Here is an 11977-nt window from a genome sequence, read left to right on the forward strand (position 1 = left end):
GCTTGGTTTAGCTTTCCCTAAAATGAGGAAGGTAACCTTACTAAAGAAATGGAATGGTCTTCTCTCTCCACTGCTCGGGGCAAGGGTTTTTTTTTACACTGCGGCACAATAGGACACTTCTTTATCAGTCTGTTACTACCAGCAGCAGTTTCTTTACAGGCTGTCTTGTTTACTAGACTCCTAAATAAAACCCGTGTTTTGAAAGGGCTTGTCTCATATTTGAATGGCATTTTAGTAAGCCTTTTGAACAGTTTTAAACTTACTTCACATCGGCCTTCTTTTGGAAGCCAAATCATACCAGTTTGTTTAGTCTTTCTAATCCTTTAATCATTTTATCCTCAGCATGTTTCCAAATGCTTCACATCTCTCTGTAGAATCCAGAACTGGGCTGAGTCCTTTAACAGTCTGATGAGGATGACCGAAATGGGAAGATCACTCCTTCCTGTTCCTTATATATCTCAGGATTTGTTGTTTTATCTGCCAGACTACGCTCTGTCTCCAGTTAAGCATTAAAAAAATATGCTTCTGCTTGACCTAAGGCACCCTGCCTCTAGTGAGGTGGATGCCTCTGTCGTCGGTGCTGGCTTCGTGGGGGTGAGCCTGTGCCGCCACATGGGGCTCCTGCTGAGAAGGGTCCCATGCTTGGTTTAATGCTCTTTTGCTGCTGTATTGAACTTAATTTTTTCAACAAGGAGCTTCTCTTTCTCGTTTTGTAGTGAGCCCTACAAATGAAGTGGCTGCCTCTTCTTGTAGTTGATAATTAGAGGACATGGTTAGTAAGTCATGGTTCGTGTCTAACCCACCCTCCGTAACTGTGGTGGGTAGACCCAGGGTAAACAAATCTGGTTGTGAACTTCCACTCCACTCCACTCCCTGCGTCACGGCCTTCCCCTAGCCTGCCCACAGATGCACTCACTGCCCCCCATCGCCTCTCTGTTCGCCTCCTTATCATTCCTTTATCTCAGCTCAGGCACTGAGGTGTGTTTACTCATGGAATCCAGGCTTTTGGCTTACAACAGATGTCTTTTCCAGAGGGTTCTTCAGAGGATTCTTTCTCTGGGTCCCTCTGTCTTTCCTGTCACCTTTTGTCCAAAGCTGATGGTTGGCCACTCACCTCCAAGAGCACTTGTCCCTTCTGCTCTCTCTATTCAGGACAGCTGGCAGTTAGTTTCTCCTTCGAATTTTAGATTTTTTTTTTTTGTCCCTGTCTCTACAGAGGAATTAGAGTGTAGTAATCACGGGAATTCTGTTTGGGGCAGAAATTTGGATTCCATTGCAATATCAGGTATCGCAGAGTATGTGGGGCAGTGACTTACGTGTTTAAAATGACCCATAAGTTAATTCTAGGTATCAAATCTTAGACACAAGTAGCAAATGTAACTTTTGAAAGTCATTATGTTTCATGGATTGGCTGGTTTTTGATCTGATTCCCTCTTTTTCTTGCAGCTTAACAAGCAGCAATTGCAGTTACTGAAAGAACGGTTCCAGGCCTTCCTCAATGGGGAAACCCAGATTGTAGCCGATGAAGCATTTTGCAATGCAGTTCGGAGTTACTATGAGGTAAGTTTGAAGAGTCTGATGCCTTTTAAAAGACATTTTTAATGGCTTTCCCATTTTAAGAAGCTCACTGGTGTGATAGGATGGCTGTGAGTTTGCCACCTTCCTTGAAAGCATTGTCAGTTCTATTTTGCAATTTAAAAACGGATTCCACAGCCTGGTTTTGAGAGATAAACAGAATTGGAAATTATTCACATCCTTTGAGGGAGAAGTAAGCTGTTTAGAAAAATCTTCTGGCAGTGATTGATATAGCTGAGTGTAGCTATCTCTGGGTCCACATGTCTAATGTATCCTTTTTAATCAGGATTTCAATAGTAAATTGCTATCTTGTGCCATTCTGTTCACTAAACTTTACAATATTTAAGGCGAGGAACTAATTTCATGAGGATAAATTGAATTCTTTTCTTCCCGGGGACACAATACTACAATACCACCTTTCTCTTTCTTCTGATTTTAGTCTGAGTCATCAGGAATTCTCTGTGGACTTCCTATGGGCACCAGTTTTCACACAGTGTCATTAACTGCTTCAGTGAGTGGCCAGTAGATGTTAAGAGAGTTCCCTTTTTTCCTGAGGACTTTTAGAGTCATTTGGTGCATGGATTCCTTCCACTGTGAAGGTACTCTACATCTCTCAGTGGAAGAACAACATACAAAGGTGTGTTAGACTAGTACAAATTAAAAATGTAGAGATGCAGTGTGTCTGAAGTTTTCTGAGGCAGGAAAATATCTTTGCAAGAGTAATGAAGTAACTGGATGTACAGATACTTGGTTGGATTAGTAATTAATTGATGGTGTGTATATCAGAAGTGGCTTAATGCAACCCGAGGGAGGTGTATGTTATCCCGAGCCTAGGCCTGTCAAACAAGATAAAAGTATAGAAGTCTTACTCACCAGATGTGTGTGTGTGGTAAGAATCTAGTGGCAATAGTGGATGCTGTCTAACTGAACCTTGACTCAGAATATCTTTTTTTTTTAATTAATTTATTTATTTTTGGCTGCATTGGGTCTTTGTTGCTGTGTGAGGGCTTTCTCTAGTTGCGGCAAGCGGGGGCTACTCTTCATTGCGGCGCACGGGCTTCTCATTGCAGTGGCTTCACTTGTTGCGGAGCACGGGCTCTAGGCGCGCAGGCTTCAGTAGTTGTGGCTCATGGGCTTAGTTGCTCTGCAGCATGTGGGATCTTCCCAGACCAGGGCTCGAACCTGTGTCCCCTGCATTGGCAAGCGGATTCTTAACCACTGCGCCACCACGGAAGTCCGACTCAGAATATCTTAACAAGTATAGGGTACCCAAAGCTTGAGTCTTTGAGTCAAAGTCTTGCAAGATGAAATCTTGCCTTGAATCTTAATAGATGAAATGTAAGGGCCTATACTTGCATCATGTAGTAAAAGAAAAGCCAAACGTCTGTGTTCAGGAGGAAAGAAATGGGTTAAGTAATTTGTATAAAAAGATGTAATTAAGCAAACTCATTTTTGGTTCAGTACTGTGGTATTGTACATGTTAACATTAGGAAAAGAAACCGGGTGAGGGGGGCATGGGGGCTCTTTGTACTACACGTGCCACTTTTGTGTAAACCTAAAATTACTCCAAAATAAATATATTCCAAAGTGTTTTTCATAAGGGTATTACAAAGAAGTAAGCATAATGTGTTGTTGTCAGTTTAGTAAAAGGCACACTTAAGCTGTGTTAATGAGAATATTTTTCCTGTAATAAAGGAGTATCCCCATTTGGTTTCTAAACGAGGATGGTGTGCTCTTCTGGGTACAAACTACAAATGAAAAGATGTGGATAAGTTTAGTGATAACAGGTTTGAAACATATCATAATATAGATCACTTGAAGGGCCTAAAGACAGATTAGGCTTGTGTTGAGTGTGGCCCCAAGGGTAAAACTAGAATTAACATGGAAACTGAAGTGGGGAAGATTTCAACCTAATACTACTGGAGTTTGGTTGCACCGCCCAGATACAGAGTGGACTGGAGAGTGCAGCATCACTGGCGGCCAGATTCCCGCTCACTTCACAATCACTTGGGAAGCATTTTGCACAGAGGGGTCCCAGAGCTCTGCCCTGGGCTTACTGAATCAGAATTTCAGAATCTATATTTTTAAAAGCTTTCCAGGTGATTCGCTTACAACTGGTAGATTGCCGACCAATGGAATTAGAGGATCGCTTGCTGGGATTGTTACAGAAAGAGATGTAAGTACTGAAGAGTGTTCACAATGGCAGCTGGGAAACAACTGTGGCCTATTAGAAAGTCAGGAAATGTGGCTTCACATTGAACTTAGATGCTTACCAAACACATAACAGACAAGTCATTGAACCTCTGTGAGCTTCAGTGTTTCTATTTCTATTATCTAATTGGTGGGTAGTAATGTTTAAGTATTGGGCTAGGTGATCCAGGGTTTTCTATTCTTTGGGTAGTATTTCCAACAATTGTTGGCTTGTGAGACTGTAGCTAACTTGTCTTTGTGAAGTTCTCAAAGGGGTTAAGATTTATATTAACGTCTATGGAGTCTATATTCCTGATTTACATTTGGGGAGTTACCATTTCCCAGGTGGCACACATTCGGTACTCAAACTCTTGATAAGTAAATTTTGTTGGAAAAATAAGGTAAAAAAATTGCTTCTCAATTTTTCCTACGGAAGTCTTTACCCTCTTTTTTAAGGATTATATTTTAGTATACTTTGCTATGACTAACAATGCTGGTAGTCTCAAGTGAAGTAAGTCAGAAAGAGAAAGACAAGTGCCATATGATAATCACTTATATGTGGAATCTAAACTATGACATAAATGAACATATCTACGAAACAAAAACAGACAGACATAGAGAACAGACTTGTCATTGCTAAAGGGGAGGTGGTTGGAGGGAAGGACTGGGAGTTTGGGATTAGCAGCTGCAAACCATTATATATAGAATGGATAAACAGCAAGGTCCTACTGTATAGCACAGAGAGCTGTATATTCAATATCCTGTGATAGACAGACCATAATGGGAAAGAATATGAAAAGAATGTATGTATAACTGAGTCACTTTACTATACAGCAGAAATTAAGCAAAACATTGTAAATCAACTATGCTTCAGTAAAACTTAAAAAACCTGCTGGTAGCCTCTACTATAATTACCTCTGTGGTACTTCTTACAGCTTACCAAAAATATCTATTTTTTCTTCTTCCAGTATCTTTGTGCTAAACAGTGAAAATATTACTGCCCACTAATTCCATAAATAGAAACTGAAGCTCACAGAGGTTTCAATGACTTTTCCACTGTTGTATATTTGGTAAGCATCTGAGTTCAGTGTGAATCCAGATTTTCTGACTTTCATGGTGCCATTTGAATACACCTGTGCCACGTACTGTGCAAAACACTTGGAAAATGTTTTTATTCTTCAGAATAAACCTTTTAAACAGAATTATTCCCATCTTAGAGACAAAGTTAAGCGACTAGTGCCCAAAGCTGCATACCTAATAGCAGAGCCAAAACCTCACTCTTTCCACTAAAGCTTATTAAAAACAGATCTTGGGTTCTACCCAATACCTATTGAATCATAATTCCTTGGGATGGAGCATCTGAATTTTGAACTTGCACCTGGGGATGACTTTGGTTCAGTCTGTGTTTTGAGAAACATGTCGACCTAGATCTTAATGACTTCTTGAATGTATGTTCCATGAAGGAACCATTTCTGCCCTGGTTATCATCTTATTCCACAAATGTAGCAAGTATTTTGAGGCACACAAATGCTTTCAACAAAAGCTTGTTGACTAAGTGGATGAGTATTGGAGCACTTATTCTTCTGTGTAAAATTGTATATTTGGGTTTTTTTCTCCATAATTTTTAAATTAAAGTATCACTTCAATAGTGCCATGGAATTTCTTTCGATTATGATCTCAATTTCATGGCTTTGTGCTTCCTCAAAGACGGCAGATGCTTCAGAAGCATGGTTGGGCTTTATGTTCTTTCTAACTGAGTATTCTATGATTTTATGATCTTTTTTGGCTTACGTATTTCAAGGTCTACCTTTTCAGGGATGTTACATGTTGTTTCCTGTATACAGCTGTTTTCAACAATTAATCCATCAGTGATTTTCTAATATATTGGATTTTTGGTAGCCTTTAGCTGTGATGGACATTTCTAACCATGGCAATATATGTATGTGTGTGTGAATATATCCATATATGTGAAAAACCCTAGTAAACGTGTATCACCAATTAAATTGAAAATATATCTTTATACTCAGGGCTTACAAGTTCTCCAAAGTCCGTTTGCTATTAATTTTTTTAGCTTCATAAATGGTACTCCTTCAGTGATTTTATGAATAGTCTTTTCCATCTTGGTTGGTTGTCTGTTTTATGTAGACAATTAAGAATTATCTGTCTTTTTTTTTAAGCTAAACTTTATTATTATTATTATTTTTGGCCTTGTGGCATGTGGGATCTTAGTTCCCCGAGCAGAGATCGAAACCGCACCCCCTGCATTGAAAGCTTGCAATCTTAACCACTGGACCAGCAGGGAAGTCCCTATCTGTCTCTTCTTAAACTGGTTGTACCTTTGGATATTTGGTTTACTTTACCTCTCTTTAATACCTGGGATCTTGGTGTGCTACTCAATATATTTCTTTTTCTCCACAGTATTTGACCAAAAGCAATTCTTCAAAGTACGTTCATTATTTTATTTTATTTTATTTTTATTTTTATTTATTTATTTATTTTTGCAGTATGTGGGCCTCTCACTGTTGTGGCCTCTCCTGTTGCGGAGCACAGGCTCCGGACGCGCAGGCTCAACGGCCATGGCTCATGGGCCCAGCCGCTCTGTGGCATGTGGGATCTTCCTGGACCGGGGCACGAACCTGTGTCCCCTGCATCAGCAGGCGGACTCTCAACGACTGTGCCACCAGGGAAGCCCACGTTCATTGTTTTAAAAAGTATATAATTTCTTTCAACTAGATCGTGACAGGATTGAATCTTTCTGGGTTTTTAAAATGTGGTGCCTTCTTGGGTATTTGTTCATATGTCTTTGTATATCTATATCTATGTCAGTATTAAATATTTACCGTGAATATTTTTTTTAATTTATTTTTTATTTATTTATTTTAACATCTTTATTGGAGTACAGTTGCTTTACAATGGTGTGTTAGTTTCTGCTGTATAGCAAAGTGAATCAGTTATACATATACATATGTTCCCATATCTCTTCCCTCTTGCGTCTCCCTCCCTCCCACCCTCCCTATCCCAACCCTCCAGGCGGTCACAAAGCACTGAGCTGATCTCCCTGTGCTATGCGGCTGCTTCCCACTAGCTATCTACCTTACGTTTGGTAGTGTATATATGTCCATGCCTCTCTCTCGCTTTGTCACAGCTCACCCTTCCCCCTCCCCATATCCTCAAGTCCGTTCTCCAGTAGGTCTGTGTCTTTATTCCTGTCTTACCCCTAGGTTCTTCATGACATTTTTTTTTCTTAAATTCCATATATATGTGTTAGCATACGGTATTTGTCTTTATCTTTCTGAATTACTTCACTCTGTATGACAGACTCTAGGTCTATCCACTTCATTACAAATAGCTCAATTTCGTTTCTTTTTATGGCTGAGTAATATTCCATTGTATATATGTGCCACATCTTCTTTATCCATTCATCCGATGATGGGCACTTAGGTTGTTTCCATGTCCTGGCTATTGTAAATAGAGCTGCAATGAACATTTTGGTACATGACTCTTTTTGAATTATGGTTTTCTCAGGGTATATGCCCAGTAGTGGGATTGCTGGGTCATATGGTAGTTCTATTACCGTGAATATTATTCAATATGTTATATATTGTGGAAGCATATACTGTGAAGATCATTTTTATATGACAATGCTACTTCTGTCTCATCCACTTTTACAAGATAACTTTGGTTTAAATATTGGCCTATAAAATAATAATAATAAACAAGAAATCTGTTTTTGAAATTACATCAGTCTTTTTCCTCATAAAGTTAGCATAATTAGGGGAAAAAGAATGGACCCAAGTGCTAAGCCACCTAACTAGGCAGACTTGATGATACAGAAGAACCAGAACAGGAAAAGAAGAAAGAAATGGTAGATAGCATACACAGCTATTGATACTTAATAAAAGTTTAGCAGTTACATTCTTGATAATTTTACGGTTGCTAGTTGCTGTTAGATTCTGCAGTACCTTCATCTTTGTTTTTCTTTCATTGACGTTTTCTTCTTCCCCTTCACACTCCCCCTGCCCCCCAAAGTAACTCATTGTCTGGAGGAAGACATAAAATGGCCAGTAGTCCTACAAGTATCTGCTGTTTCTTTCTAGCCGTATCTTTTTTGCTTGTTCTGTTTTTCAATTTAGGAGACTTCAGCTGATTCTGTGGATGGGTAAACATAGGTTTATTGTAGTATGTTACTTTCCAAGTTGTCCTTCCCATCCGACATTGGCTTCTGTTCACAAAATTCAGGTGGACTTCATCCAAATACAACCAATGACAGTGTGATTTATAACAGATATGTGGAAAAGAAAATGGCCTTTCTTTGGAGATTTCCAGAAGACGGTATATAATTGCTTACTAGCTGCTTTCAGCGTAACAAACATTCAGGTTCTGTTATTGTGCAAAACAATGGATGTTGGAGTCTCTCTTCCCCTTTTTGGTGGGTTGGCTTTGTTCACAACTTTTCAGAAATGGTGTGTATTTTTCTTATTACCTCCATTTGTTTATGTTCTCTTCTGGTTCCTGAGAATGGATGAGATGAGAGAAGTTTTTAATCTTTAAAAATTATCAAAGAAGGACTAAAATAAATCTTGCCCCACCATCACCACCAAAACCACTTGCTTTTCAGGTTTTCTACTTGTATAATGATACAAATGGGAATTCCTTCAATAAAGAAAAACTGCCTTCAGTGTGAATTTACAGTTTTCATACGAAAGGAAAAATTACTCATTTTCATCTCAAAATATTGAGCTCCAGTTTGGGCCCTTTTATTGCATACTTTTATTTAAAGTGCATTATTCTGGGATTCAGAAGTTTTCTACTTTGATAGTACTTTAAGAACACTTTAATAGAAGTATACTATGACTGTTAGAGAACTTTTTAAATATTAAAGAGGAAAAGCTTCTGTAATCTGAAAACTGCTCTAAAAATAAAATATTAATTATTAAAGAGGAAGTTAAATACCCCCTATAATTCCAACACCTTTAGACAGCTGTAACAGTTTGGTGTTTCTCTTTTGTGTATATGAACTGGAGTTATTTCAGTTCTTTTACATATGTCATGAGCATTCTTTAATATTAACTATTTTTCAAGAGTGTGGTTTTAAATAGCTGTGTAAAAGACCGTTGTCTGCCTGTATCTAAATTTTATTCAGTTTCCTTGTTTCAGATGCTTAAGTTTTCTCCATTCTTAACTGTTAAAATAAGTGCTGAGATGATCATTTATATTCTTAAATAGGTTCATCTTTAAATTTCTGCAAGTGGTATTACTGGATGATAGAAGATAAACATTGTTTAAGCTCTTATAATACAGATTACCAAATTGTCCTCAAAAGTACTAAAATTTATGCTACCATAACAGTATATGAGAGTGTCATTTTTTTTCCCATCACACTTGGTATTATCATAAAATAAATGCCAACTGATAGGTTCACTTGTTTTTATTTTACTGTTAGCAAAGTTCAACATTTCCATACTGGCCATTCATATTTCTTTCTTTCTGAATTACCTGTTCATGCCCTTTGTCCATTTTTCCATTTGGATTTTGGATGTTCATCTTTTAAATACTGATTTATAAGTGTTCTTTATACACTAAGATGACTATTAACCCCTTTTTATGCTGCAATTATTTTCAGGGTTTTTTTTTCTTTTCTTTCATTTTGCAATTTTAAGTTTCCTTACCTCTGATACTCATTTATTTCCTGTTCTGATAGAATGAAAGACATATTCTCATTCCAGGTAGAGACTGCACCACGTTTTATTTCCTTTGAATTTTCTTTTCTTGTTCATAGGTTATTCGTGCCAGTGGTTTGCATCATACCTTTCCCTCCTCTCCTCATTCCAGCTTACAACCCTTTTTGGATTAGTAGCTCTCTGAGTAGAGTGTGTTGGTGTAACTCAGGTGTTTGCTGTGGGCCTGTTTCCCTGCCCGTTGAAGGGGGAAGAGGATTTCTAAAGCTCCCTCCCTTTGTGCAAGCCTCTGAGAGTTAATTTGTTTCTTTACATTGCTGTTTCTTCCTTTCCTTGCCCTACACACTCTCACGTCTCCAAAATGTAAAGAATAAAAAAAAACATGGCTTGATACTATAGCTGATGATACTAGATACTCTAGGACTAATGTCCAGGCCATGGTGTTTGAATTTTTATACACATTTATGTTGGAAAAAATCTATACATCTTCCTAGTCCAGAGCATCAGGAAACTTGACCTTAGCTGTCAGTTTCTTCCAAGGAAATTGAGAATGTCTGCCTCGCCTCCCCACTGCCAGCAATCAGTTTGGTATCATTCCTTTTCTTTTACCTACTTTCTTTCCCTGACGTTATATCCTGACCTTTAATATTTATTTAAAAAATAAGTGCAGTTGTTTAATGGTTGATTTGTGAAAACTGAGAGACTTTTAAGGCTTTTTTGATTTGTTTTATAAAATTGCCTTTTTTAGAATTAAAAGGCACCACCCAGGTGTGTGTGTGTGTGTGTGTGTGTGTGTGTGTATGTGTGTGTGTGTGCGCATGCAAGCTAGAGGGAGAAGGGCTGGCAGATCTGCATTTAAATATTTTGATGTCAGTTTCTTGATAGCACTTTACTTTGGGATGGAAAGATTTACTGTTCATATTCCAAGGGATGTTTGACCTGTCAAAATCTCTTAAGCTTTGAAATAATACCATGGAAAAGGCCTACTTTTTCATAGTGAATTGATGATCGCTAAGTAAACCAGGGTTGGCATCCTTTGTCAGGAGGGTATGAAAAATGTCAGCACATTCATAGATGAAATCCAATAACCAGTAATGAGAAGTGAGGTTTTAAATTTTCATTGAGCTCTGCAGATCACATTGTATTTGTTATTTTTGATTTTAGCCATTTTATTTCACATCACATTTTCTTAAATTCTAATATGGCATTTTAAATTAAGTATTCAGAAATAAAAGTGCTACAGATTTCCAGTATCAAAAAAACAAACAACCCAATCCAAAAATGGGCAGAAGACCTAAATAGACATTTCTCCAAAGAAGATATGCAGATTGCCAGCAAACACATGAAAAGATGCTCAACATCACTAATCATTAGAGAAATGCAAATCAAAACCACAATGAGGTATCACCTCACACCAGTCAGCATGGCTATCATCAAAAAATCTACAAACAATAAATGCTGGAGAGGGTGTGGAGAAAAGGGAACCCTCTTGCACTGTTGGTGGGAATGTAAATTGATACAGCCACTATGGAGAACAGTATGGAGGTTCCTTAAAAAACTAAAAATGGAACTGCCATTCATAGTAGTCCAAAAATGGACTACTGTGTCCATTTTGACATGGTTTTTACCTGCTTCTATTTTTAAAATTACAACAAACAGTTGTAGAGAAGAAATTTTTCTTTCTCCAGTGGCCTTTAATCTCTACATGTTTTGATGAAGCAGTAAGTGATGATTTTCTGCTTTTGTGATGTTTTTGTCCCATTGGAATATATTTAATCCTTTATGTACTGCTGAGATTGAGATTTTAGCTTGACTACTAAATTCTGTGATCTAAAACTTTCTGTCACATAGAGGCATTTAATTTCCTTCCTAGCTTGCCTTCATTTCTTATAAAATTATGTGCACATCTGATAGTGTAGCATGGACAGAAGGTGTTAAGCTAGTGATTACAAGTGGATATGGAGGGTCCTTCAAAAGGTAAGATATTAAATATACTAAACTTTTGTTCCATGCGTGTTGGGAGGAAAGGAGACCAGCTTTCCCTCTTTCTTCCTGTGCCGGTAGCGGTAGCCTTTGTTTTTTAAACTGGCTCCGTTTCATGCTGTAGTGCACTCACAGATGATAGGCGTGATGTGCACCTGGCCTTCTTTCCTTAGCAGGATAGCCAGAGAAGGCAGATGGTTCTAGCAAGCTAGGGAGCAGAGAGGAGGGCTGCGTTAGGGGACTTGCAGCTTGCTCCCCTCCGTGCAGAACTCCACATACGAGTCAGGCTGGCCCCTTCTCGCTCCCAGCCCCTTGTCCCTTCTCTTGCGTCTGCTTCCCTTTCCTCCTTTCCCCTCAACCTTCTCCTCCTCTTTGCAGAGCTCTCTGCACAGTCAGGCTGGCCCCTCAGGGCCCTGTGAAGTGACTGGTGGTTGGAGGTTGCCTCCTTGCACGCTTGAATCCCGACTTGCCCATGGCTAGCAAGAATACAAAGGGAGTTGAGTCTATATAACATGGAGAGATTTATGTTTTGGCTTTTCCTTTACATGGCT

At 38.6% G+C, this 11977-nt stretch overlaps 1 protein-coding gene across 1 annotated transcript in view; it reads left to right on the forward strand.

Annotated features, from left to right (window-relative positions):
* CADPS2 (calcium dependent secretion activator 2) overlaps positions 1–11977 on the forward strand; it is a 524381-nt gene that overhangs the window by 110629 nt on the left and 401775 nt on the right. The window contains exon 2 of the mRNA XM_007471293.1: positions 1447–1560. Within this exon, the coding sequence (XP_007471355.1) occupies positions 1447–1560 (114 nt within the window). The remainder of the gene's footprint in view (positions 1–1446; positions 1561–11977) is intronic.

The sequence above is a fragment of the Lipotes vexillifer genome, unplaced genomic scaffold (genome assembly GCF_000442215.2).
Source record: "Lipotes vexillifer unplaced genomic scaffold, Lipotes_vexillifer_v1.1 scaffold618, whole genome shotgun sequence".
NCBI lineage: Eukaryota > Metazoa > Chordata > Mammalia > Artiodactyla > Lipotidae > Lipotes > Lipotes vexillifer.